General features: G+C 41.5%; 1 protein-coding gene across 1 annotated transcript in view; it reads left to right on the forward strand.

Moving 5' to 3' along the window:
• The first annotated feature begins 1,337 nt into the window (after positions 1-1,337).
• Positions 1,338-27,182, forward strand: part of siah1 (siah E3 ubiquitin protein ligase 1) — a 32,663-nt gene continuing 6,818 nt past the window's right edge. The window contains exons 1-2 of the mRNA XM_074678404.1: positions 1,338-1,527; positions 20,012-20,068. Of these exons, the coding sequence (XP_074534505.1) occupies positions 20,059-20,068 (10 nt within the window). The 5' untranslated portion in view covers positions 1,338-1,527; positions 20,012-20,058. The remainder of the gene's footprint in view (positions 1,528-20,011; positions 20,069-27,182) is intronic.

Consider the following 27,182-nt stretch of genomic DNA (forward strand, 5'->3'; position numbering starts at 1 on the left):
AATGAGAAATTATTTAATCATTTTTAAAATTTAGGACATGTGCCGGAGATTGTGTGATTTGCTTTAATGTTGTATTTAATTTCTCTTTATGAAACTGGAAATGACGTTAAATTAAAGCTGGTGTTTATACCACTCACAATCCTTATTGTTGTATTTTATTGTAACTAGAGTCTTTATGTATTTTTTATTATTTTATTATTTTTTATTTTTGTATTTTTCTACTGACTCCATCGATTTCTGCCGTTAACACAACAATTTTCCAGTTTGGGATCAATAAAGTAACTCTATTCTTTTCTATTCTATTCTGTTTTATAACTTTATTGACTGAATGTTTAACGCTCCAATCAGGGGACAGTTGCAAGGAGGAAAATAAATATTCATGGATATTTTTTGGGTCAAAGCTTGAATACCTATGAAACTCAATACCTCATAAAACCACAATTAAGACTTTTTAATACTTTTTAAGGCCCTTAATTTTCCCAAAATTGATTTATCAACTTTTAATCATTTTTAAGACCCCGCGGACACCCTGTATTAAAACACAATCAGGAAAAGAGAAGGAGACAGACAGTTGTGCTATACAGCCAGGATGATACCCATACACTGGGGATAAGGCTGGGAGTATGTTACCTGTGCAGACAATCCTAAGCACACACACACACACACACACACACACACACACACACACACACACACACACACACACACACACACACACACACAATAAAAAAATAAAATAAAAAATAAAGTACACAACATAATTCACCAAACAACTCAGGCAAAGCACAACCACACACCCAAAATGCATCTACAGTGACTGAATTCCCAGTATCTTAATCACACCAAGGGATGAAGACCACCCCTTTTATATATTTCAAATATATATCATTTCAAACCCCCACAGATCCACATGTTTACAAATGATTAAAATACAATTACCTAAGGGTGTGAAACCCAGCTACCATACCAAATCAAAATATACACAACAGTTATCAAAAACCCCCAAAGGACTGGTTTACCAGAGCCACCAAGAGTCTGGAGAGGTACTAGAGGGGTTGCTTGAGCTGGAGTCTTACCTGCTGTTAGTCTCAGTTCCTGATCAGCTCCTGTCTGCTTCTGATTGGCTTCTGCCACCTCCACGTGGTCCCAGTGCCCCTCTGGTACATTAGCCTGTTTAATGATTGGTAATATTCTATGAGTGAATCAACTTGAAAATTGACAAGACTGTTAAAACAGTTGGTAAGGATTATTTTTTCTAAACTATTATTTTTGCAACGTAGATTTCTACCATTTGGTGTTCGTGCAGAGCGCGCTCCCGCGGCTAAACTTCAACAACTGTGCGCGCTCTAGAGCGGCTGGTACTTAACGCAGCCGCTCTTCACTGGCGTCTCGTCTGTGCTTCAGAAGGAGTACGAATGTGTCCAACCAGCCAACGAATGAATTACGATAAAGTGGGAATTTTTGTCCGTCTGAGCTCTATACATTTACCCCTTTGACTGCAGCGAGCTGAAGGATATTTCGTCCGAGGTAAGCGGGTGTGCCGCGGCGAGTGAAACATCGCATTTTCGAGCGTTGTGTGTCTATGTGTGTGTGTGTGTGGAAAAACAACAGCACTGCTGTAGCAGACGTTAGCTTCCTTCATTAGCGCGCTGCTAATGCTGCCCGTTAGCTTAGTATGCTTGGCAGAGGCTGGCTAGCTGTGGTGGTAGTGGCTTGGTTTTGGTGCTGTCCATTTAAAATGCCTTGCAATCTGCGGTGTGTAGTATATTGGCATTACTGGTAAACAAAAGCGAACGAACTGTAAATAAAATGTCAGGGTATCAGTTCCTCAGCCTGTTCTTACACTTGCTATGCTAACAAGTACCCGATTCAGCTAGCTAGTATGCCACTGGTTACTGCTTTACGGCAAGACAAGGCCCTGGATGTCTTTAACGGGGGACGCTAGCTGAGCTACGCCGTTGTCTGCCTTGTCAGACAAGGCCATATTGCCTTCAAAGCAGGTTAGTTGAGGTCAACAGAAACTCATCGTGGCATTGTTTTGTGTGGGAGTCTCACTGGCACAACCAGGTTTGATGACGGCTGGAAAGGAAGTGATGACTAATGTTTACTCAAAGAAACGAGTGTGTCTGCTGTCATCATTACTGTGTGTAAATGTGTGTTTGACCTGTCTCTAAGGGGAGGACGAGTGAATGTCGGCTTCTGGGTGTTAACGTTCATTGGGTGGTCTCGGTGCCCCTGTGTTAATGCTGTTTAGCAATGTTAGTACAAAGATTTGGTATACTGCACAGTTGTTGATGTGTTATGAACTGTGCTGTCAGCTTCTAAGCTTCACCACGTTGAGACCCCATGAGTGAGTAACTTTCTATAGGGGAGACCCATCACTTTGGCGATCATTCTTACTGATATGGTTGAGCTAGGATGGATGTGTGCTGGGAATTGTCAGAGCATTTAACTTACTGAGCTCAAAAGAATGATGAGGTCACAGCACGTTTCCAGGGATTTGGCTTTCCCCACCAATTGGCTGCACTTCATGGTGACAAGACATGTCATTTAGGAACATAGTTAAAAAATATTTTATATCCTGAAGCCAGAGACTTTAGTACTATTTTCTGAGGGAAAGGAAATGTTAAAGTGAACATGTTTACTCGTGAGATACTCTGACGCTAAGTGCAAGTGTGAGCCCTTTGCTAATGCTATGATGCATGAATGAAAGTTCAGTCAAAGTGTTATTTGGCACCACATAGGGTCAGAGGGATGTAGATGTTAGTGTGCAGTATCTGTGTGTCTGTTGTCTGACTGGCTCCAACATAATAAGAAAATACTCAAATGTGGGTTAACTCAATTATGATATTTTGAACCAACACACTTACCCAGTGATGTGCTTCAACAAAGGGATTAGTTAGGAGAGGAGGAGACGGGTTTCCCTCAGGGTTTCCCGGTCATGTCAAGCAAATGCAACATTCAGTTATTCCCTTTCCCCCTGAACCACTCAATTCAATGACCCCCCTCATAAGTAAACACTGTAAGAAAGAGAAAAAGATCAATTTTCTCTACACGGGATTGGATACTTTCACTGAGAGAGCAGGTTTTTGGCTGTCATCATTAAGATGAGATGGGTTGTTCACAGATCATGTTGAGCATCAGACTCACTGATTATGTCTGGGATGCACAATATTATCGGCACAATATCGGTATCGGCTGATAAAAGCTTAAAAACACGTTTATCGGTATTGGCAGATATGGAAATTTCTGCCAATATGCACAGCTGTTAAAGGTGCTATTCAGTAACGATTATTATTATTTTCCATCTGAAAAATAAGCTCCTAAAATAAAATGTAGCACTTGATTTATTTGCACTGCAGAGCTCTGTGTCTGTCACCAGGTTGTTACAGTAGCTCTAAAATAATCAAATGCAACTTGGTTATGTTTCAAAATGCATTGTACATTTAAAGTTCATGTGATGTAAAGAAATTATTTTTCTGTATTTCAATACTGAATGTCTTGAGTTTGAAAAAATAATACATTTCTTATTTATAGTAAAAAACAAATGTTTTCTGTCTTGTTTTGTTTGTGTTTCTTAAACAAATAAGACCGTCACAATTAGAGTAACATATAAATTCCAGTACAGGATAGACTTAGCTTTCTTTACAGTGAAAAAAACAAACAAACTTGTGATTATCGGTATCGGTATCGGCCAAAAGGGGTTTCGATATATCGGCATATCGGATGTCGGCAAAAATCCAATATCGTGCATCCCTAATTATGTCCTATGGATGGAGCCTCTCCTGGTTGCTATTCTCTCAAATAACCATGTTATACAGAGAGGTATTAATGTGAATGTATGTATATTACCACCGAGGGGGGGGGCACCATAAAACAGCTGGTTGACACCTTGTCCAGGTGGGACATGCGATACGACATTGGCAAACAATGGAGGACTTGGAGGCAATAGTATACTTGCTATTCAGTCTGTGGCTTTTTCATCAGAAACTGAATGAAAGAGGAAAGCAGAAGAAAGCTTCAGGTGGTGAGGAGAAACCTTGCAGTTGTTGTTTGAAAATGGCGAGTGGCTCTTGTCCTCTTATGTCCCATCTCGTTTTAGGCGTCGCGCTCATGACTTATCGATAACGGCACTGTCTGACCAATCAGTAGCCCGCAGTCTGTGGCGTCATCTTTTAGTATCAACTTGGCCCACTTGGAACCAGAGCCAAGTAGGTACTAAAACTACCTTGTTTTAGGAGGTACCAGGCCAGTGGAAACAGGCTGCAAAATGAGTAGGGCCAAGGCGTGCTGGTGGAAAAGGGCCAGTAGAGTTACCTCTCTCATAAACCAGGTTTATACCTTGTTTTTTATTTAAAGGACCAAAAAGTCTTATTTTATCTATCTAATTTACATGATAGGATGTCATTTTATACATCGTCATGTTCATATTTCTCCTCATGCCGTTTCACGCATAGTGAAGTTTAGCCCCAATACGTTTACAGATACACACGTGCACATTTACACACACACAGATCAGCACATTTAGTATAGTGGACAGAGAGCTGGGAACCCCACAAGAAACGTCTCCCAGTGCCTTCTCCACACACACACCACCCCATCCCACACACACACACACTGTAGGTGCTGTAGTTTCTATATGCTTAATGTTTTATCTTTTTATCGCCTGGTACAAATTAGTCTTTTAGTACTCCAGGCCATGTTTACCCATAACACATTAGTAGATCCAGCGTCCTGCCATCTGTTAGTTTAGATTTCACCTATGTTAGTGCATTCAGTCGCACACCTGCCCAGAGAACCTTAATAAATTCCGCCTGATGTAACAATACTAAAATCTTTTGTTTTGACTGTTTGACTTTGTTCTGGCGTGGGAACACAAAGGACACCAGTAGGCTCAGCAGCACAGGCTCCTGTCCCGCTTTTAACTTGGACCTGCCATCATCAGGCTCCTGCTCTCATATAACCTCAGGGAAGTAGCTTACACAGGTTACAACAGGTGCAACAGATCCAACAGGTGAGTCAGGGTTGTCCAACTGTCAACCTACAGACTCCCATAGCAACTCCACTGAAGGTCTGAACAGTCAAACAGCAGCAAACAGTCCTGTGAAGAAATTGGCTTCTTGTGTTTTCTGCTGACTCTCCTCTGCACACTGTTGGCTGTCTGTAATACAGCAACAGAGCTGAACTCGTTTTGACCCGAGGGTGTTCTGTAGCTTTTAGAGAGGCTTAGTTGTTTGGTAATGTAGCCAGCAGGGTGCTTTTCATATGTGGACTGATGTCGACAGATGCCAAGATGACAGGGATTTATGTCATTGAGAGAGACTTATCTCAGTGAAATCCTCAGGCTGTGAGGAAACAAAGATGGTTTCTTGATATCAAGCTTTTATTTCTTTTCATGGATTAAGTTTTTAATTAAACACGGCCGTTGACAAGGTATGGATTTTTCTGCATCAGGTCAGCAAATGTTTTAAGTCAATGCTCTTCATTCGACTTCTCTGCCTGCCTTGCTGTTGCCCTTCCTTTCACATGACCACCTGTGTGTGTTTGTTCATGCATGGTGTCACATGCCACTGTTTTCATGGGACTGAATAAATTATATACTATCAGACTCCAGGGCAGTCCCAAGCTTTACTATTGTGCATAAGATTATTTAATGTTGTGTGCTTGATGTATGCACACGTTTTTACTGAGCGGAGTGTCTCAGGTATTTGAGTTCAAACCTACATTGATAACTCTTAACTCTTTCTAGCAGTTTGTTTTCCAGTGTTATATTCTCTTTTCAACACATTTTCTTGACAACATGTAACCTTACCTTTTAATACCACACATTCTTCAAAATGATACAATTTCTAAAGAGCTCACACAAAGTAAACAAAGCCAACAATGAAAAATAATAATTTATTTTCTGCCTGTTTTACAGTGATTACCCTTTAAAAACATCGTTGTCAACATGGTCGTGCATGATTTTGTCTGCTGCAGAAATTGAGCTTCTTTCTGTCTGCTGTATGTGTGTGTTTGTGTGTGTCTCTGCTCTGCCCTCTGTCCCAGACTCTAGACCACTTAGTCTTCTCAGTGATAGGCCTAAAAAATAACTTTTTAGCATCTAAGACACACTGAATTTTCAGCAGCAGTCCCAACTGTTTGTTTTGTGAGCTCTTGAAAGTTCATGTTTAGTGTCGTATGTACTTGCCCTTGTACCTTTCTTTTTTTTTTTGAAAAAAGGTCGGCGGGTTTTATGCGGACGAATGATGTCTTTACAGCAGCTTCGCCCCCTCACGGTCCTTTTTTAGTGGGAAACATCCACATTGCGCACATCCCAAACTTGCGCACAGAGATGCTCAGATAAATAGGAGCTCCTAATGTCTGAAGTACAAAAAATACTGGCAGTTAGATTCATCACACAGAGATCACCGTGATAACCGTGTGATACAAAATTGTGGCCACACTTAGCAGAAAAGAGCAATTGCTGAAAAAAAAAAAATGCTGTAAACCATGCAAACAGCTTCTTTTACTCTAGTTTAGTACTGTGGTAGGCGTCTCAATTAGGGCTAAACGATTTTGGAAAATAATAGGGCTGAACAATTAATCGAATTTAAACCGACGTCACAATGTAACAGAGTGCAATTTTCAAATCACAGAGTCTACAATTTAAAAAAAATTAAATTTAAAAAAAGTTTCATGTACTCAGACCTGGAGGGGACAAAGTAACTTGTGCTCCTTCTTCCTTAAAACAAGCAAAAGTCAAAACGCTGTTTTTTTTCTGGCAAAAATATTACAGGTCTGCAAGGCTTTAAGGTAAATCAATCTGTCAATCTTCTTCTGTGACCGTGATAGTAAAATGAAGATATATTATTCGTATTAATTTATGCTTCAATCTGTTTCATGTCATCATAACATGTAGGCCTGGCCTTCATACTATAGAATGATATAGAATGATTCATTAATTGTTTTTAGTAAATAATGCATAAGATACCCCCCCCCCCAAAAAAATAAAAATAAATAAATAAATAAATAAATTAAATAAATAAATAAAATAAAATAAAATAAAATAAAACAAAAAAATAAATAAAACAAATAAATAAATAAATAAAAGAAATTGCATGTCCAAATAAATCGCAATTAGATTATTTTCCAAAATCGTTCAGCCCTAGAAAATAATCTAATTGTTTTTTTGTTTTGTTTTTTGGACCAGTATTGTGATTGCGATTTAGCATGCGATTTTTGTGTGTGTGGGGGGGGGTGATTATCTTCTGTATTGTTCACTAAACACAAGCAATAAACTGTTATTTAGTATGACCAACACGACAAAAGAAACTGTTAACATATAAATAATTCTTTCCTGTAGGCCAGGCCTAGATGTTATGATGAAATGAGATGAATTGACGCATGAGTTGATGTATGACTTGATATGAGTAACATATTTTTATATAACTATAACAATCACAGTGGAATATTGACTGATTGATTTAACTTAAAGTCTTGTTGACATGTAATAAAACTATCATTAATTACTTTAAATAAAATCAGAGGAAGCAACAAAGCACTGCAGAACAACAGGCCTGGTAATGAACAGTAATGTGAAAAATAACCATGAGACACACAACCTTCATATTGAAAAATCAAAATGGACTTTTATATCTTTGACATTCTCTTGCAAAACTTTTCCCACTCTACAACAGGGTTAATTTTTTTGTTCAGACTGTGTGTGAGTGTGTGTAAGTGTGTGTGAGTTTGCGCGTCTTCATTCAAGAAAGACTCAGTTTGCTTTTTACTGTCCTGGCGAAACATCTGCAGCACATGCCAGGTAAATAGAGCCCAATGCTCTCTCATAAGAACGGCAGCTGTATCTGCCAACCTGATGAAGGTGTGTGTGTGTGTGTGTGTGTGTGTGTGTGTGTGTGTGTGTGTGTGTGTGTGTGTGTGTGTGTGTGTGTGTGTGTGTGTGTGTGTGTGTGTGTGTGTGTGTGTGTGTGTGTGTGTGTGTGTGTGTGAGTGCGTGCGTCTGGGAGAGAGAGAGAGTGACTCAGACTTTGTTAAAGTGAGGTAATTCTAGATCTGTTGCTAATGCCAAAGGGAGTCCCCGCTTGCTGTATCATTCTGTGTGTGTGTGCGTCTGGAATGACACACATCTATGTGTGTTATACACAAGTTGTGTGTGGAGTTGATTCAGGTGAACTCTCTGTGGTTATAATCAGCTTATCTGCTCTGTGACTTGGTTGTTTTGGTTTGTAGAAGCGAAGTGGCTGCCCTGGTAGAATACGGCACAGCCCCGTGCTGCGAGGGACCTGTTGTTGTGTTTGTTTCCTCAGGGTTTAAACCTGGCTGCCTCCCACATTCTGTGTGATTATTTTTGCACAAGCAAATATAACTGTATTCTTAGTTAAACACAATGTTGACCACTCAGCGCCCCTTAATCAGCTTTTCTTTTATTTTTGAGCCCAAGCATAAACTCCAGGCAAACGCTGCGTTCTTTGACATCTAAGTGCCCTGTTCAGAAGCCCCCCAGTCCAAAGCCGCTAACACACATGAGCACTTGACATTTTCAGGATAATTTCAGGTCAGCTCAGGGCCTGGTGTTTTTCAGGAACTTGCTTTTCACACATGCATCTCACACAGCAGGATGTAGTGGGCAGCTGGGTAGTGTGGGCAGAGGATGGAGGATGAGTCTTCAGTGTTATTTCTCTGCAACTTGCACAGGGATTTTTCTGCAAGACCAATGTACAGTATACAGAATGAAGGAGTGAAAGACAGAGGCGTGCACCAAAGAGTGTGGAGCAGAGAAACCCTGATAAATGTGAACAACGTCACTACACCGCCCACTTGGTGGCTGCGAACAGTCCTCACTGTTTTGCCTGCTGCTTTCACGAATTTGCTCATCTCCACTTCTTTAAGATGTTTTACAGTCATGTTTTTAAGGCTGGTGGGTAAAAAAAATCACTATATTATCTAGGCAAAAGCAAGAAACTTTAATTTCTTAAGAGTATTTAACTGTAATTAAAAGGTCAGGATCTTTTAAATAAAATAAATTAAACAAAAAATATAATAAAGTTAACACTCTCTTTTAGAAAAAAATACATAATTAATACTAATCAAAAACAATTAAACATAGACCCTGTCTCTAAAGAAAAAGCAAAACTCAAAAAAACAAAAAAACAATAAAAACTATAGCCTAAATAAAAGGGAGTTAATACAGTTCCTGAATTGTTTGTAACATGCACTTTTTCCCAGTCAATCCGTACTGTCTGTCAAACATTTTTAACATTTCTGGCTTTCAACCATATTGAAGGGCTGCATTTCTTTGGCAACGTAGCTGTCTTTGAGCGCCCACCATTTGGCGCTTTTATTTCTATTTAGTTTGCAGACCAAAAGCCTCAGTAAGAGCTGACTGTCAAAGAACAAGGCTCCGCTGCACCTCCCTCTTCTTCTTCTTCGTCGCCACTATTTTCAAACAAATGCGACATATCAACTCGTTGGTGTTCATGAGCTCACACTTTGTTCATTCTGATAAAAAACAAAATATTCCCACACTGGGACTGAGGCAGGCGGCTTAAGAATCGTATCTTAGTGCCATCACTCATATTAGCGTGTGTTTCCTCCTTACTCTTCAGGACGCTCGCTTCAGCTCTCTCTCTGTGTATGCGCGAGCAGCCCCATCGCAAAAGATGCCAAAGATCGCGTTTTTGACAGATGCTCACTCCGCTATAAATCTGCTAAATCCTCTATAGAACCTATGCACCCTGATGTTAGGAAAGATAGACGTAGTGAGCCATCTTCTCATTCAGCCTCTTTGGTCGAAAGAGAGGAGGAAAACAAACATGCATGCACGTGTCAGTTTATCGAGGCTGGCAAACTTACCGAGGACGTTTTTATTTATTGTTCGGTTAATCCATTTATTGATTATCGTGACAGGCCTAATATTATCCTTTTGTTGACCTATGAAGAACCAAAGACTAAAATTGTCCATCCTTTGCTTCAAATGCAGGTCGTCATGCATGTAAACCTTTTTACAGACAACCTGTGAGCTTGCTTAGACAAATGACTTAATGTTTCCATCCCTTACTTGTAACTAAGGTTTTATTCTGAGCTCCAGGATCTACTCAGCAGTCAGGATCTGATTGTGACGAGTGACATCTTAACTGAGATAATTAGATCACCAAAGCTTTGTTACAGTAATCTTTTACGAGTGAAGTGATAAATCCTAAAAATGCAAACAGGGACGATGTAATCAAGGCATTTACTCTGCAACATAGAAATATTTCTTTGCTTGTTTTGGCAAAGCTTCGGGGGCTTACCTCAGATTAGTACAAACCAGCTCTTAATGAGGACAACAGCAGGAGGCATTTCAATATAAGCTTGTTCCCCAGCCATGTTCAACAGCCTCCATGCCGAGCAGGTTCGAAAATATTTTTTTGTAAAATGTGCACATCAGGCAAATAAATACTCAAATTCATCAGCTAATTGATATCTCTTTGTCCTCACAACAGCCTAAACCTAACAACAACTTGTTTTTTTTTTAGCTTATTTCTTCTCATATATCCAGTGAACTAGATGTGGTTTTTAAGGTAACTTCCATATTTCTCATCATGCTTTATGTCCCAACAAATTAACATTTACATTGCAAAAGTGTGTTTGGTGTAAATCAGTTTCCCCCTGTCCCTTCCACTCCCTTCCCCTTTGTGAACCCCTGCTTGTGGGTGATGAAGTGATTGGGTCCCTGTTGGTGAACTGCTGCCTGGTCCAGATGGCTCATTGTTGAATCTGCAGCCCTGCCCCTTTAATAACACACATTTGGCATTGACTAGTGTCACGGCACTATTTTATAGCTCATCATGAGTCGTGTGTAACAGCAGGATCTTTTTGTGTCCATATTCTTTGTGCTGCTGAATTTCAGGCTGCATTATGTTCATATTGTCTGCTGATAATCTGAGCAGATGTGGTGAAACAGTAGGGAGGGGAGGGAGTTGTTCAGCAGTGTCTCCAGTCCTCCCTTTGAGCTGAACAAAAGTGAAGGTGCTTTCTCTCTAGGAGTCTTGTTTTAATCAGTTCTTTTTAAGATATATTTCTTAACATCTGTTCAGGACAGACTGTGGTGTTTTATGGTGTGAGGACAGCTGACGAGCTGATTTTAGCAGGAAGCAGAGGGAGCTAAAACTGCTCTGTGATGTGGCTTTAATAAGAAATTGGTTTGTTAGTATATCACAAAAAATGGTCAGTTATTTTGATGGTCCATTCATTTCTTTCATTCACCATGCCATGTGAAAGCAGGACAGGACAGTATTATAGAAAGTTTTCAACGTTTTCTTTTCTTTTCAAACCTGTGGTGGTTTAGGAACAATTTCAGGGCCTGTGTCCACCAGCTCCTGTCCAGTGTGTAACCAGCACCAGTATCCTCGATGTGATAGAATCCCAAATGTCTTTTTTACTGTTGCTTTCACTCAGATATTTTACACCTAATTTTAAAAAAGCAGAAAAGACTTGTGTCCAGGAGTTGGGAGGAGCTCTAGACTTGGAGATGAACCAATACTGGCACCTGGGCCGATGCTAGAGATAGCATCTATTCCTTAACATGAGGACGAGATTAAAATTGTTTTGACACTTCAGGCTTTTGTAGCTGTTTGTGAAACAAGCATGCAACACCTCCAAAATGTAATCACTTCTTCTTTATCCTATTTTGAACATTTTCTGAAAATTTCATCAAGATTCGTTGTACCTTTTGAGTTATGTCGTTGACATGTTATGAAAAAAAAAACTCTACTAAATTTTTAAATCAAAATGATAATATGAATAAATGGAAGGTGGGAAAGTTGATTTTAAATATTAAAAAAACACCTTAATTCTAGGGGTGTAACGGTACACAAAAATCACGGTTCGGTACGTACCTTGGTTTTAGGTAGTGCTGCACGATTTGGGGAAAAGGTGCGATTTGCGATTAGGTGGACAATATTGCGATTGCGATTGTGCTTGCGATTTAATAAAAAAAGTTGTGTCATGATGAGTCTACAGACTTGCTTGGTTATCATGGAGAAAAATCTGAATTGCATGTGCTGACATTGCGATAACCTCTTTTGCGATTACGTAATTGCATGTGCTGACATTGCGATTGCGATAATCGTGCAGCCCTAGTTTTAGGGTCACGGTTCGGTACATTTTCGGTACAGTATGGAACAAATCAAAACCATTTGCTTGTTTAGCACGTTTACTAAACCAAAAACTTGCCGTTATACAGTGAGGGTGGAGGCTCTTCAAGCTCCGGTTGGTCTTTAGCAGCAGCCATGATGCACAAGCTCCTGTGGCTACGGAAGCTCTTTGATAGTCATCTTCTGATTGGCTCACCGTGAGACGTCACGTCCACATGATAAACACATGATCGCAAAGCACGAATCACAGACCACTTTCCCCATGAATATTAAAACTCATTCCCTGCTCAGCCAATCATAGAGTACTCACGTGAATATTAAAGAGCCATGTGCAGCGGCTAACGTCAACTTACTGTACTCGTTCGAGTACAGCACTGTACCGAACCGAACGACCTTATGGAGAGGTTCGGCACAGATACATGTACCGTTACACCCCTACTTAATTCTGTCCACAAACTTGATGCCTCTTGACCAGGACTCTCGAAAAAGAGGTTCTTAATCTCAATGGGATTGGTTAAATAAAGGTTGAATAAAAAAAATAAAGTTAGATCCTCTGATAATTCTTGATATTGATTGCTCTGTGTAGGGCTGCAGCTATCAAATATTTTCAGTATTCGAGTATTCTACGGAAAATCCCATCGATTAATCGAGTAATCGGATAAAATACATTTTTGTTTAGTTAATGAGCAGTTATTTTTCAAATGAAAATTTCTCTCTTTAAGAAATAGAATTTTCTGATACAGCATGTCAGTAAGAGCACTTGCTTTGGTAGCTCCAAAATGTGTAAACACACTGTGACACATTTTTTGTGCCTTGTACATCTCATCAAATGTTGCGGACCCAAATGGCACCCGTTTCGTAGAATGACCCATTAGTCTCCAAACCCCAGAAAAGAAGCTAGATCTGTTGCTAGTTGCTATTTTGTATAAGAGGGAACTTGAGGGGTCTGAAAACTCTCTTAATATGTCCTCAGCTCTATTTGATCTTTTTTAAGATTACACGATTCCTCGAGGCGGAGAAAATTACTCAAGTATTTTTGTAATCGAGTACCTTGAATCATTCGAGGAATCGTTTCAGCTCTGGTTCTGTGATGTTGGCAAGTGCAGTGATGCTCCAGTAGTTTAAGTGTTTTGACACGGAGAGCACAGAGTGTAGTGACTGAAAACAGCAAACACTGAGCGTTAGTATGTGCTGAGACGCTGATTGGTTCAGTTCAGAGGTCCTGGCAGTGAACACAGACCCCCAAACTTATAAAAGGCTTTCCCTTTAAAGTGGGGTTGTTTGAGATAATTCTGAATAAAGACCAGTTCACGTCACTCAGAGTGCATTTGGGTGCAAAATGTGACTTGTAAACATCACACCTTGTGTTTCCACTTCACTAGCTATCACTCGCTTGACTGCTGACAGATGGATTTCGACTCACAGTCATGTTTTGTGTTGACTTAGTCTTCGTCTGGCTCCATGTGTGTGTATACGATGATGTTTTTTGTGAGAGGAACCAGGGTTTTGATCAAGAGAGGATGTCTTTAAACTTTAGATGAGTTTATCCCACACAGTAAAAGGTTAACCCTTTAATCACCAGAAGATGCTGCCCCCCTGAGCTCACACTTACATCACTTTGTTCTGATCTGTGATTTGTGGCTTTCAGGGAAATCTGTAATTTTTTCAAATGCCCGAATTCAGTGGTAATAAACACCACAGTACCCAAGTTGAACAAATGTTTAAAAAGCAGGATACCAAATGTGACACATATACTTATTGAATTGTGGTAAAGAGTGAAGGGGGAAGATTTTTCAGGGAGAAATAGAGAGAGGAAAAGCAGTGGGAAAGCGAGGTATGGTGTCAATGAGGGCAGCTGCTGGTACAGCAGCCAGACAAGACTGAAATCTGAGACCTTCACAACCATGGAGCCAGCATAGTAGAGGGAGGGGGCAAAGGAAGAGAGCAAAACACAAGAGAAGCAAGGAGAGAGAAAGAATGTCCATGGAGGGAAGAAAAAAGTAGGCACAAGGCAAAAAGAATGTGCAACAAAATGTTGAGGATAGAGAAAAATGAGTGATTATAACCTGTAAGCTGAAGTGCAGCGAGGCTAACTCTAACAACAAAGCCTGAGTGTGTGAACGAGACGTGACGTGTTGAGGAGAAGAAGGGGTTGTGTGTTTGTGTAGAGAGCGGGTAAGGAGAAAGGGGAAGGGTGTAAGTGAGCATGCTCTGTTTGGACTGACATTGGACGCCGGCGTTGCTCCTCTATGTCTCGCACACAACACAGCCAGCAGAAGTGACACCTACACACTCCAGGGGACAGAAGGAACATGGCTGGAGTAAGAGAGCGCAGAGGAGACACCGTCAAGGAAGAGAGTCTATAATTCCTTTTTTTTTTTTACTGGTGTTTTTTCTTCTTCTACCAGGAAGAGGATTTTTCAGCACCCAGCGGAGAATTAGTCGTTAAACATTTTCCCAAAAGCAGTCAGGCTTTTGCTTTGGACTTTCAAGCTGTAATTTTGGAAGCAGTTTGAGTAGCGGTTCAAAGGTGCAGTGATGACAAACACTCCCTGATGATCTTACAGCAGGAAAAACAGAGGTGGACCTTGTCAACGAATCATTTTTCCATTGTTTTTGTAGGAACCAACAGGGAGTTTGTTGAACTGCCTCGTGTCTTTTGCTCCTAGAGGCTGATTGGGAGCAGCCAGGGAGTGGCAGCTTGACCACACACTGACAGACTGCTTACAGACTGCTGGCTAAATGTGCACAGCTTCCAGAGGAACAGAAAGCAACCATTGTTTGTCTGTTGCTCTGTGCTGCAGTGTTAGCGCCTAGCAACCAGACCTATCCTCTACTTCACTTTGGCCTGATGGGCTGGTCAGATGGATACCTGGTCATCCTGCCGTAGCAGGGACTCTGGTGTTTAACGTCTCCAGCTCACAGTCTCAGTCCAGCTGTCCCCTCTTTTTGGGTGGTTTGTTTTTAGACTTTAAGTTTCCTCTCCGCCTGTAGTCTGAACACAGGCCTCATTCTTTCATTACAGCTTTCCCTGGACTCTCATGAGCTCATGCTCCCTGAAGGGGGGACCAGGTGGAAGAAATGTGATCCTGAGTTTTGTGGTGTGTGTGTGTGTAGGGCAGCAGAAGTGTGTGGTTTCCATGGAAAAGGCTGCAGAGACATGGAGTTGGGGGGCTGCGTGAACGCTCTAACCCTATGTCTGTGGTCCCAGTGAAATCAAAGCCGGCTTGTTCAGGCTCTTCTCGTGCGTAACCTCAAGGAACTTGCACAGGACGAAAGGTGAATGAGCGAAGGCTAATGCATGTTATCACACACACACTTTACGATAGAAACATTAACACCTTCCTCTTCTCATCAGCTAAATGTGCGACTTGGAGCTGTCCTTGTTGCTGTGACCACAGAGTTGTAAAATGTCATAAATTCCTGTGCTGGTGCAGCTGTGAGTGTGTTTGTTTGTTGTGTGTTGTGTGTGTCAGGTTGATAAATTGACTTGCTGTGTAAGTTGAGCTGGGCTAACAAAGTGTTGGGCTTGTTGTACGCTGTGATAGAATGTATGCTCAATAGCCGGTCTGTGTGGGTGAGTAGAGAAGACGCTTGGAGCGAGCGTGCTTGTGTGTATTGTAAAGTCTTATGTGCCTGAGAGTGTGAGCACTGTACAGTGTGTGTGTGTGTGTGTGTGTGAGTGACTGGGAAAAGAGTGGGCCATGAGTTGAGAACAAAGAACGGCATGTTTGTGTTGAAGCTGAGCTTGTTTTCTGCCTCCCCCTCTTCTCCTGCTCTCTTCGTTTTTCTCCTCTCTTTCTCCATTGTGTCCTCTGCTTTGTATCTTTATCTTCTTGCCCATTTGTTGGCTTTTTGTCCTTCCTTTCCCTGTTTCCTTGTTTCCTTTTCATCCATATCTTTGCTGATTTCCTTCCCTTACCTCTCTTGCCTTGTGTCCAGCAGTCTTTCGGAGTCTCTTGTACTTTTTGACCGTTTCATCTTCTTCTAGTCCTGAAGGCACGTGGATGTGCAGTCTTTGCAGCGTCTGAATGGACATGCTTTTGTTTGCTTGGCAGCTTAACAATGATCACATTGTTTCATAATATTATGTTTATATTACTGCCTATCATAATACATCCTGAAAGAAGCATTAACAGCTCAACACTGTCCGTGTCTGTGCATAAATCCAGTTTATCTGTAGGTCATGTGGGCTCACTGAAACTCTGTTCTTGCTGAAATCATTCCTGCAGTGAGACATCACTGAGTATTGATAAACATTTTTATGGTAAAAACTTGACACATGGTGTTATTTCATATTGATCATGCATTAAGGATCACGCAAGAGAGTGTGTAGTCTAGAATCTGACCAATAGATGCTCCTACATGTTCCCTATATGATCATCTCTCACCAATGAGGCAACTAGAGCTGAAACGATTCCTCGAATGATTCAAGGTACTCGGTTACAAAAAATACTCGAGTAATTTTCTACGCCTCGAGGAATCGTTAAATCTTAAAAAAGATCAAAGAGCAGTATTTCAGATAGAGCTGAGGCCATATTAAGAGCGTTTTTAGACCCCTCAAGCTACCTCTTATACAAAATAGCAACTAGCAAAAAATCTAGCTTCTTTTCTGGAGTTTGGAGACTAATGGGTCATTCTACGAAATGGGTGCCATTTGGGTCCACAACATTTGATGAGATGTTCAAGGCACAAAAAATGTGTCAGTGTGTTTACAAATGTTTGAGCTACCAAAGCAAGTGCTCTTTTGACATGCTGTATCAGAAAATTCTATTTCTTGAAGAGAAAAATGTTCATTTGAAAAATAACCGCTCTTAAACTAAACAAAAATGTATTTTATCCGATTACTCAATTAATCGATGGGATTTTCAGTAGAATACTCGAATACTGAAATATTCGATAGCTACAGCCTTAGAGGTAACAAATGCATCTTGATGAAATTTTCAGGAAATTTTCAAAATGGTATAAGGAAGAAGTGATTACATTTTAGAGGTGCTCTGGATCACCGTCTGGATCCAGGATTTTTTTAAAGGATTCTTTATCATTGTGAGATGGGGCTGTTTTCACCATGTGTTTATAACTCCAAGATAAATGGTTGGATTGTACTTTTCTAAACAAAACAAGACAAGGCCATGATAATTTCTGACAGATGTAAAAGTGTGATCCAGATCCTGGTAATATTGTGGATATTAAAATCCAGAATATGAAATATGTACTGGGTCATCATAATTTTCAACACTGTCAGGAAACAAGTTATCGTACAAACCTGCAACTAACACCAAATTGTAGCAGACAGTCTGCTGAAAAGAAGTAAAACATTAAAGTAGGACTTAAGTGTTGCGTGACAACTGAGTCAACTCTGAGTGCTTTTCTAGTTTCTTGATGCACTCTGGGAATATAAACTTTCGGGCCATACTGGTGTAAAGACAGAAAGAGTGAAAGCTAAGCTGCTGTTTGTAAAGGAAGTCATTCACATCCATGTGATTGTCAATTCTACAATGCAATCAGCTTACGTCAAAATCTTTTGCATGTGCTGGAAAGTAATTTGTTTGGCATGCGAGTTACATAATGCAGAGAAAACCTGCCTGTCTGAGCTGCTGTGACTCTGGGTTTACTACTTTTACATAATGACAGTATACTGTTTACATTGGCCCCACCTAAGGTAGACCCATTACTTCTGTAGTCATTATTTTAACAACTCGTCTATCTAGACACTGCAGTTGTTGATAATGAGCCTGAATACTAGTAATGTAGGATAAACACTGCGCTTCAAAGTAAACAGAATATCACCTCTGCTTTATACCTCCATTTGTGGTGATTTTTATTTTATTTTTTTCAAAGCAAGCAAGAGTCCCGATGAGGAGAAGGTGGTTGTCTTTTGCTGCTGATGTGACAAACGCAAAGATGTGTTAAACTGGAATGTTGCCTTTCAGTTTGTAGCCATGATCTGTTGCTGTGAGTTACACATGTATCATTTACCAGGACCAGACTCTGTATTTGAATGTGTCATTACCGCTACAGATCTCTGATCCCAGTACATGTTTAATTTTTGTTTTATTCTTTTTTCTTTGACCTGCTTGGGTTAAAGGATAAGTTGGGTTTATACAGCTTTTACATTGTTTATAGAATGAAGTAGAACAAAATAGTCACCCAGAAGGCTTTCCTGATCCAGGCAGTGCTTCGGGAGATATTTACATCCAAAATTGTGCAGCGGACATCCATTTAATGGGATCCATCAGGGCATAGACAGCACCGCTCCTAAAACTGCATTAATCATCCAAAAACTTGTTTTTCACCAATATTCCATCATGGTCCGCTCCGGGTTAGTCCTCTGCTGCAGTCTGTGTCACTCCAGTTAGCACTGTGCAGTACTCTCTGGAGAGCTGACTCCTTTCTTTGAGGGACAAGCGTAAACAAAGTCTTTGTGAGTTCAGAGGTCAGTACAGCCACACAGCGCTGTCTGGAGTGACACAGACTGCAGCAGAGGACTAACCTGGAGCAGACCATGATGGAATATTGGTGAAAAACAAGAGTTTTTGGACGATTAATGCAGTTTTAGGAGCGGCGCTGTCTATGCCCCGATGGATCCCATTATACGGACGTCCGCTGCACGATTTTTGGATTTAAATATCTCCCGTAGCACTGCTTGGATCAGGAAAACCTTCTGGGTGAGTATTTTGTTCTACTTCATTCTATAAACAATGTAAAAGCTGTATGAACCAAACTTATCCTTTAAGTTTGCACTGTCTCCCAGTAGGCAGTAAATATAAACTACACCGAGCGATGGGAACTCCTGCTTGTGCTGACTCTATGAATGGATTTAAATGTGAAAATAGTGATGAAAACTAGTGTTTTTTTTACAGAGACTCTCTAGATTTTTAGGTTCTAACGTGCACTATTACAAGAAATAAAACAGATGAAAAACGTCTGTAAACACACCAAATGATCATACTGAGCGTGGAATCAGGGCAGAACTCTGCAGTGTGTGATGCTGGAGCCTCAGAAATGTAAACGCCCCTCCATGTAGAGACAGAGACCGTGTGTGAATAAGATAAATAACCTAAGGATATTTTGTCTGTTTAATAAAAGAACCAAATGTAGATCCATTCTATTGTAAAGGTAAAAATCAAGTGACTTAAAAAAACATATAATATAGAAGAAAATGAAATAAAACAGACTCAGCCTTCGGGGGTAGGTGAGTGCAGTGTAAGTGAGGAGTTATAGAATATATAACCCCAACAGGGTGTGACGAGACCCAGAACTAAAGTCAGATTTAGATCTTCCTAAATGTATGGTACTCATGGGATAAGTTTTGCGCATCCGAGTTAAACGCTGCAGAAATCTCAAACGTCCTCCAGGGACTTCAGAAAAGTGAGTTGTTCTGGTGGTGATCAGAGTTCAGCCAGCTGGCGGTCACTTCTAGAAAGTGGTTGCTGCTTCAGCAGTCTTCTGATTTCCCTGACACAGACTTAAAGCCACTGATAGAGCTTTATCTGCTTTATGAAATATGAATTAAGAGTGCTGGGAAGACAGCATGGAGACAACAGAGAGCCCTGTATTAATCAATGATTGTAAAGTCTGCCCTAATCTACATCGCATCTGCAGTGCTGTGAGAGGCTTTAATGCACTAGATGAACATTGTTCAGTCTGTGGCAGGTATCAAATTACTGTAGGCTGAGTTTTCCTGTGCCAATACATCAGATTACAAAAGAGTTGGCTGTTCTAAGAAGGAGGGCTGCGTATCAGAGTGTTAATCTGACCTCGTCACTTCAGTGAAAAGCAAGCACTACCTGAGTCATTGTCATGAGGACATGGTTGGTTGTAGTTTACCAGCGATACCAGCTTGTTAACCTTCTCTGTCTTTTCTTTTTCAGAGGTCCCCACATTTCAAGAGAAGACGAAAGCCTTATTTGGAAATCTTATGGACGAAGGTGAGTGTTTATGCTCCTGATAATATTTTAATCTGAATTCTTCTTGCACAGGCTCTGATAAGCCCAAAGATGTCAGACCAAAAGTAGCTGACCCTGGAGAGTGTTGTGTTGCTTGGGGCTGATTCTGGCACACGCTGACATCTTGCCTCTCAGCATGTGTCAGCAAACCAAACATCCTCCAGTCCAGGGCTCAGAACACCCATCCAAGGTGCACACAGGTCTGTTAGTTTCACTGCCCTTTTCCAGGAACTCTTTTTGGATTTCCTGTCCTGCAGCTTGGAGCAACTAGAGGCAGGGCAGTGCCCAGACCGATGTCCTGTTTGCTAGGTCTGACTTGGCTTGAGGATTCTAATCATGCTCTGTCACATTGCCCAGCTCTGCTTCAAAGTAGCAAGTAAGGCAGCTGTCTGAAAAGTCCAAGAACAAGGCCTTAGCGCTTCAGTGCTTCTCTGATGTAAGATCACAACAACAGTGCAGTGAGTATCTACATCTAGATCAATTTTAGGGACAGCCAAAGACCTGTCCTGCTAAGAATACTTTCTTCCTCCCCATCCATGCTGTGATATCCCCTGGTTGGAAGGTAACCACCACAGTGAAGACACAATACTGATACCATTGGTGCATTTGATACATAAAATTTCAACTAACAGTGACGTCATTTTGAACAAAGACAGCACAGTCACACTGCCATTAAGTCCAAAATAAAACACAGGCAACTCTCTCTGAGTTTACTATTTATTTAAATAAATTAACAAAAGTGCAAAACAAAACTAACAGCTGTCAGAGTTTTAGTAATTACTTCCGCCACGGAGGTTATGTTTTTGGGAGAGTTTGTCTGTTAATCTGTGAACAACATGACTCAGAAAGTTACAAACAGACCTTGATGAAATTTTCAGCAAACGTTCAAAATGGGATACTCGGATCTGGAATATGAAATATGTACGGGGCCATCATAATTTTCAACACTGTCAGGTAACAAATTATTGTACAAACCTGCAACTAACACCAAATTGTAACAGACAGTCTGCTGAAAGGGAGTATAACATTAAAATGATACTCCGGGATGGAACAAGTTGGGTCCTATCACAAGGTTTAGGGCAGAAATTACCCCTACAGCAGTGATTTTGTGCAGCAGAAGCCCAGAGCACTCGCACCAAACACCCCCTCCCTGCTCCTCTGCTGGTTTCCTCTGCACTCAGACGGGGCCATATTGTACTTGACCAAAAACACAAATAAACGGACTCCCACCAAAAAAATCTGATATCTGTCTGCATTCACGCTTTATTTAGAGAATTTTCAGTCCGTTACTTTCACACAAAAACACCGCTAAATAAGGCTCTAGTTCTCATCGTGTTGTAAAATGGCGCTACCTCCGCTGCAGAGCCACAGCTGGCTACGAGACGCTCGCCGCTTAGTGTATCAGTCTGCGCGCGCGGCTTGCCAGATATAAACAAACGCAGGTAGTCTGTCAGGACAAAGAGACACGATGAGAACTAGAGCCTTATTTAGCGGTGTTTTTGTGTGAAAGTAACGCGCTGAAAATTCTCTAAATAAAGCGTGAATGCAGACCGATATCAGATTTTTTTGGGTGGGACTCCGTTTATTTGTGTTTTTGGTCAAGTAAAAAATGGCCCCATCTGAGTGTAGAGGAAACCAGCAGAGGAGCAGGGAGGGGGTGTTTGGTGCGAGCGCTCTGGGCTTCTGCTGCACAAAAACACTGCTGTAGGGGTAATTTCTGCCCTAAACCTTGAGATAGGACCCAACTTGTTCCATCCCGGAGTATCACTTTAAAGTAGGACTGCAGTGTTGGTGACAATCACACTCAAACAAAACATAATAACTGGTAACTCTCCCTGGTTATGTCAAATTTTCTGAACACGACCTGACACATATTTGCCGATGTGTTAAATCCTGGCAATGCAGCACCAGCTACTGGCACGGAGGACTTCCCTGACCTTAGATTTTTGCTGTGAGTATCAGATGCTGGTATTGGCAATCTTCACGAGTACCGATACCTTGGCATAAGGCTGGGGTACTCACCAGTCCCTACACAGAGGTTTAACTGTAATTTTCCCTGCTTGATCATTCGGAGCTGCATTAACACTGCACCACTTGAGCAGCATGCAGCAGCATTTACCCTTTCACCACCACAAAAAGAGGCAGCACAGCACATCACATCTGTGCCTGCCACTGTATTTTATTTTGCTCTATTGTTTGTCGTTACAGCTCTCTGTTTAAAAGAAAATAGTTAGCTCAGTCCTTTCTTCTTTGCCTTTGTTTCTTCCTCTGAAAGCCAAGGACTGCGTGCTTAGTCACTGCTTGTGTCTGCTCTTCTTTCTGTCATCCTCCTCCCTCCACCTTCATGACACTGAGCAGTATGTGCTCATCGCCCTCTCTCTATCTGGTTAGCTGACTCACGCTTTCTGTCTTCTCAGACCCTCTGAGCTCCTCATTTTGCATCTTTTCTCACGCTTTTGGTTTCACATTTATGCTTGGGTCATAAAGCAAGCTAATAAAGTTTCAATCTGTGTAAGCGTTTGATATTTTTTGACTTATGAGCTGACATCCAGAAGCCTTGTGTGCTGTAAAAGCAGGCACTGGAAGCCTTCACTTTGCCACTTGCTCACAATAAGAAAACAGAGTTGTGTCCTCCTTATCTGACTTTTTATTCTTTTATCTTGGCTGAGTCTCCTTGCCCCCAACGTGCCACAAGTGATGCTATGTTTATACCCCCATTGGCTTTCTTCAGCTGGGCTTGTTGCCACTTGTCATCTGTGGCAAACTAGCAGCAGTTAGCCAACATGAGTCAGACATTTAAAGCAAGCCTGGGGTACTTTGAAGATCTTAAATAACACTTACACATAAACATTATGTCTTGTAAATGTTTATAGTTGTCTGTGAATCCTGGGTTGGATTATTGCTGCCGCACAACAAGTTTTTATGAAGCAGTGAAACAAGGAGACTTGTGATCAGAGAGACGAGCAGAAAATAGTGAGGGTCGCAGAGGAGACACAAGTCAGAGGGAAGAGCAGAAAGTACTCGGGGTAAATGAACATTTCCAGCAGTGTGCTGTCTTTTGTTGAATACAACCAGCAGAACACAAAAGTACAATGACTGTGCACAGCATCTTGGAAGAAATGTCACCAAGCAGCAGCAGCTCTCTATGTTCATCCTTTTCACAGCGGGAGGAAGTTGATCTTCAGGGCCGGATAAATATTGTGGCTGGTTCTGCTAATGAAAACAATCACAGGGGTCAATCAGTCTTAAAGGGATAGTTCAGTGTTTTTGAAGTGGGGTTGTATGAGCTCTATGTGACCACTAAGGACATTAGATACAGTAGAAAGGTGTCTCCTCTCCCTCAGTAAGACACAGACTGTAATCGCTGGTGACGAGGAAATAGACGCTGACAGGAAAAGACCGTACCAAATTCAAAGGCTATTTTCTCTGACTACAAGAAGTAAATTCAAGAAGTAATACCACAGTTTAAGAGTATGCTACATAAAATATTTTTGAAGTGCATTAAGTCTTCGGAAATATAAACATTTATCCGGACCTTACTAACTGGTCATGTGGCCTTCCGCGCAGCGCTAGTGCGCTCCTTCCCCCCTCCTCCTTTCAGCTGTAGGGAATGTAAACAAGCTATGCTTCGGGCGCCAGTTGTAGCCTCGTGTAAGTTTGATCAAGTATCGTAATTCTTTTGTTTGTACTCTAAGGATTGTGAGGCAGTGTAGGAAATTCAAAATGAGTGACTATGACAGCGACGATGAAGTTCCATTCACTTTGGAACCAAAAGGATACCTGTATGAACCGGAGCACACAGAAGAAGAGCTGCTACCGATGGAAACTGAAAGGAATACAGAGGAAACATCCACTGACACTGGACATCAAGATGCTGAGTGTTACTGCTGACAAGACTGTTGTTTTTGCTGCTGTTACAGGACACTCTAGAATTTAAAAGAGCAGGGAAATCTGTGTGATGAGTTATACAGACGGCTTGAGAGCCAGCAGTGTCCTCAGACAATTCCTGAAGAGTGTCTGTAACCAAGTTACACTCGTGACAGCAGTAACACTCAGCATCCGTGGGCATTGAGTCACAGCTCAGACATTTACACCACTGAGTATTTCCGTCTCTATCGTGACGTCCAGCGTCGACGGATTCTCTGTATTCCTTTCAGTTTCCATCTGTAGCAGCTCTTCTTCTGTGTACTCCTGTTCATACAGGTATCCTTTTGGTTCCAAAGTGAATGGAACTTCATCGTCGCTGTCATAGTCACTCATTTTGAATTTCCTACGCTGCCTCACAATCCTTAGAGTACAAACAAAAGAATTACGATACTTGATCAAACTTACACGAGGTTACAACCGGCGCCCGAAGCACAGCTTGTTTACATTCCCTACAGCTGAAAGGAGGAGGGGGGACGGAGTGCACTAACGCTGCGCGGAAGGACAAATGACCAGTTAGTTAGGTCCGGATAAATGTTTATATTTCCGAAGAATTAATGCACTTAAAAAATATTTTATGTAGTTTACTCTTAAACTGTGGTATTACTTTTTGATTTTAGTTCTTGTAGGCAGAGAAAATAACCTTTGAATTTGGTACCATCTGTCCCTGTTAGTGTCTATTTCCTCGTCACCATCGATTACAGTCTGTGTCTTACTGAGGGAGAGGAGACAACTTTCTACTGTATCTAATGTCCTTAGTTGTCACATGGAGCTCATACAACCCCACTTCAAAAAAACTGAACTATCCCTTTAACCAAACTGGTTTCTCAGATGTCTGAAGTTGTCTTTAAGAAGCAGTGAGTGCAGATCATGAAGTGCTGTCATATCAATGTCTCAACAGTGAACTGAAAGAATACTTTTCATTCACCAGACCACAGACACATTTCTCAGCTCTGAGACTACACAACGTGCCCTCTCTCCTGGGCCCCCTGGTTGAGGTCTCGTGTTGATCTATTTCAGTAAAGTATGTTCAGCCATACAGTCATTCTGCTGGCTGAGCTACTGTCACGATTCCTCGTGCTGCATCAACTGTAAACCAGATCAGGAAGGGAGGCATCTTGTTTATGAAAATATCATGGTTTCACTTTTGATTGGTCATGTTCCACTGACCCCACAGCTTTGACTGCAGGGCTTAGCTTGGTTGAAAGAAGTGAGCTCAAACACATAAACACACACACATGCACTCATACACAGCTGGAATACAACCTTATCTACTCCGAAACGTCCTTAGTGCTGAGTGATGATTTTCAGTTAGCTCAGAAACTACCAGAGCAGAAAACTCCAGGATCTATAACTTTAGAGTAGACATGTGGTATCAAGCCTGCCTTCTATTTTAAAAGTCTTTGCCTCTAACTCTGCATCTGTTGTCTTCAAGCTGTTTCTGCCTCGTCACTGGCTGTACAGCCTCTGACAGTCATTGCATGCCAGCTGACTCTGACCCTGGCCTTGGCCAAGCTGAATGTCCAGAGCTAATTCAGTCCCACTGCTGTTAGTGCCGCCACTGCTAGCATGCTAGCCTGCTAAGAAGTTCTATTAATAGCCGCTAAGGCATTATCTCCACCACAGCAGATGTGTTTACAAGCTGACAGACACCGTTGCAGCCAGCTAATACTATCTGTCATTAGGTCTAGTTTTTACCTCAGCAGTTGGCGTATGAGCGCATGCACAGAAGCTTCCCTCAACAGATGCACATACAGAAGTGATCCGCCTGCTGGCACTGATGCCAACTATGAAGCTCCACGTTGAAGGGCAGCTTATGCAAGAAGATAATGACAAGGTGGATACAAGTGCTGCATTAGTTTGTCATTGTTATTGGGTTTAGTTAGCATAAATGCTAGTGTGAAGTCACTGGAATCACCTGAGGATTGGAGCAGAGAAACTCATATGTTGTCTAAAAGCAGCAACCAGCAACTCTTCCAGCAAAATCCTGAAACACCTGAGGACTAGGCAGAAAAAGACGCTGAAGCAAATTCCAGACCCCATATGGTGTTCCCTGACTCCAGCAGTATTTTCTATTTAACACCTTTTAAGATGCAAAATTAGTTGCTGGGTTAAGCAAATTGTGCAGCCATGACTAAAGCTTTGGCAGCATTTTGCTGGTGGGCGTTAATTTCCCAGCTGTTGTACTGTCTGTCTACAAACTGCTGCACTGCTTCACCTCCTTTCTCTCTTTCTTTTTTGTCTTCGCCTCCCACACGTACTATCCTCTCCTTCTCTGCTCTGGGTCTCCCTGGGCTGCGTCTGTCTGTGGGCAGGACTATAAAAAGGATGAACTATGCCAGGGAGCAGAGTAGGTGGGGACATGGGTACGCACAGTCATTCCACTCAAACCCTGTACTGCCCAGAAAAGACCTGACTCAAGAAACATCCTCTTTATCCTCCCATCCTTCCTTCTTTTTTTATCTCCACACCCACACTGCTGTGTCCTCACATTACCTACTTGAACATGTTTCGTGTTTGTTCTTCTTCTCTGTTGTCCTGCGTCCTCGTCTGTGTTCCCATTAGCCTTTTCAGCTTCCTCTCCTCGCCCCACTTCATTCTTAACTTTACCGCTTATTCCTCCTCTTTTCTTCCACTTCCTCTCAACACAAACCTTTTCTCCTTCATTTGTTTCTCTTTCTTTTTGCTCTGCAGGCCATCCCATAGTTAACCACATAACTGTTACCAAGGCAACTACTCAGCACGATAGAGAACAGCAGACAAACTCTCACCACATCTGAGTTCACTTTGCTGTCTGCTGGTTCTATTTTAGACATGTTGGGAGGAAAATGTGCGCTGTGTTTGTTTGTTGATTATAAACATGTTGGACAATGTGGGCTGAGACTGACTAATGACAGGCAGTAAAAAAGGATGCTGACGTCTCCTTAGCTCATCCCTCATATAAGGCCTGAGGAAGATGCCTGTATACTCCAAACTTTCAGGGGCAGCACTGATACTGGTTTAAAGCCAAGCACCTTTGTAGGGATGCATGATATTATTGGCACGTTATGGGTATTGGTTGATATTGGCTTATAAATCAAATCAAATATCAACCACATTTCGATATAACAAACTAATGACATAATGGGCTGCTGCTTACTTGATTAAATTGCATATTACCTCTCTGTTACGC

This window comes from Halichoeres trimaculatus, unplaced genomic scaffold (assembly GCF_033239565.1).
Source record: "Halichoeres trimaculatus isolate MK-OKI-2021-1 unplaced genomic scaffold, fHalTri1.1 fHalTri1_scaffold_10, whole genome shotgun sequence".
Taxonomy (NCBI): Eukaryota; Metazoa; Chordata; class Actinopteri; order Labriformes; family Labridae; genus Halichoeres; species Halichoeres trimaculatus.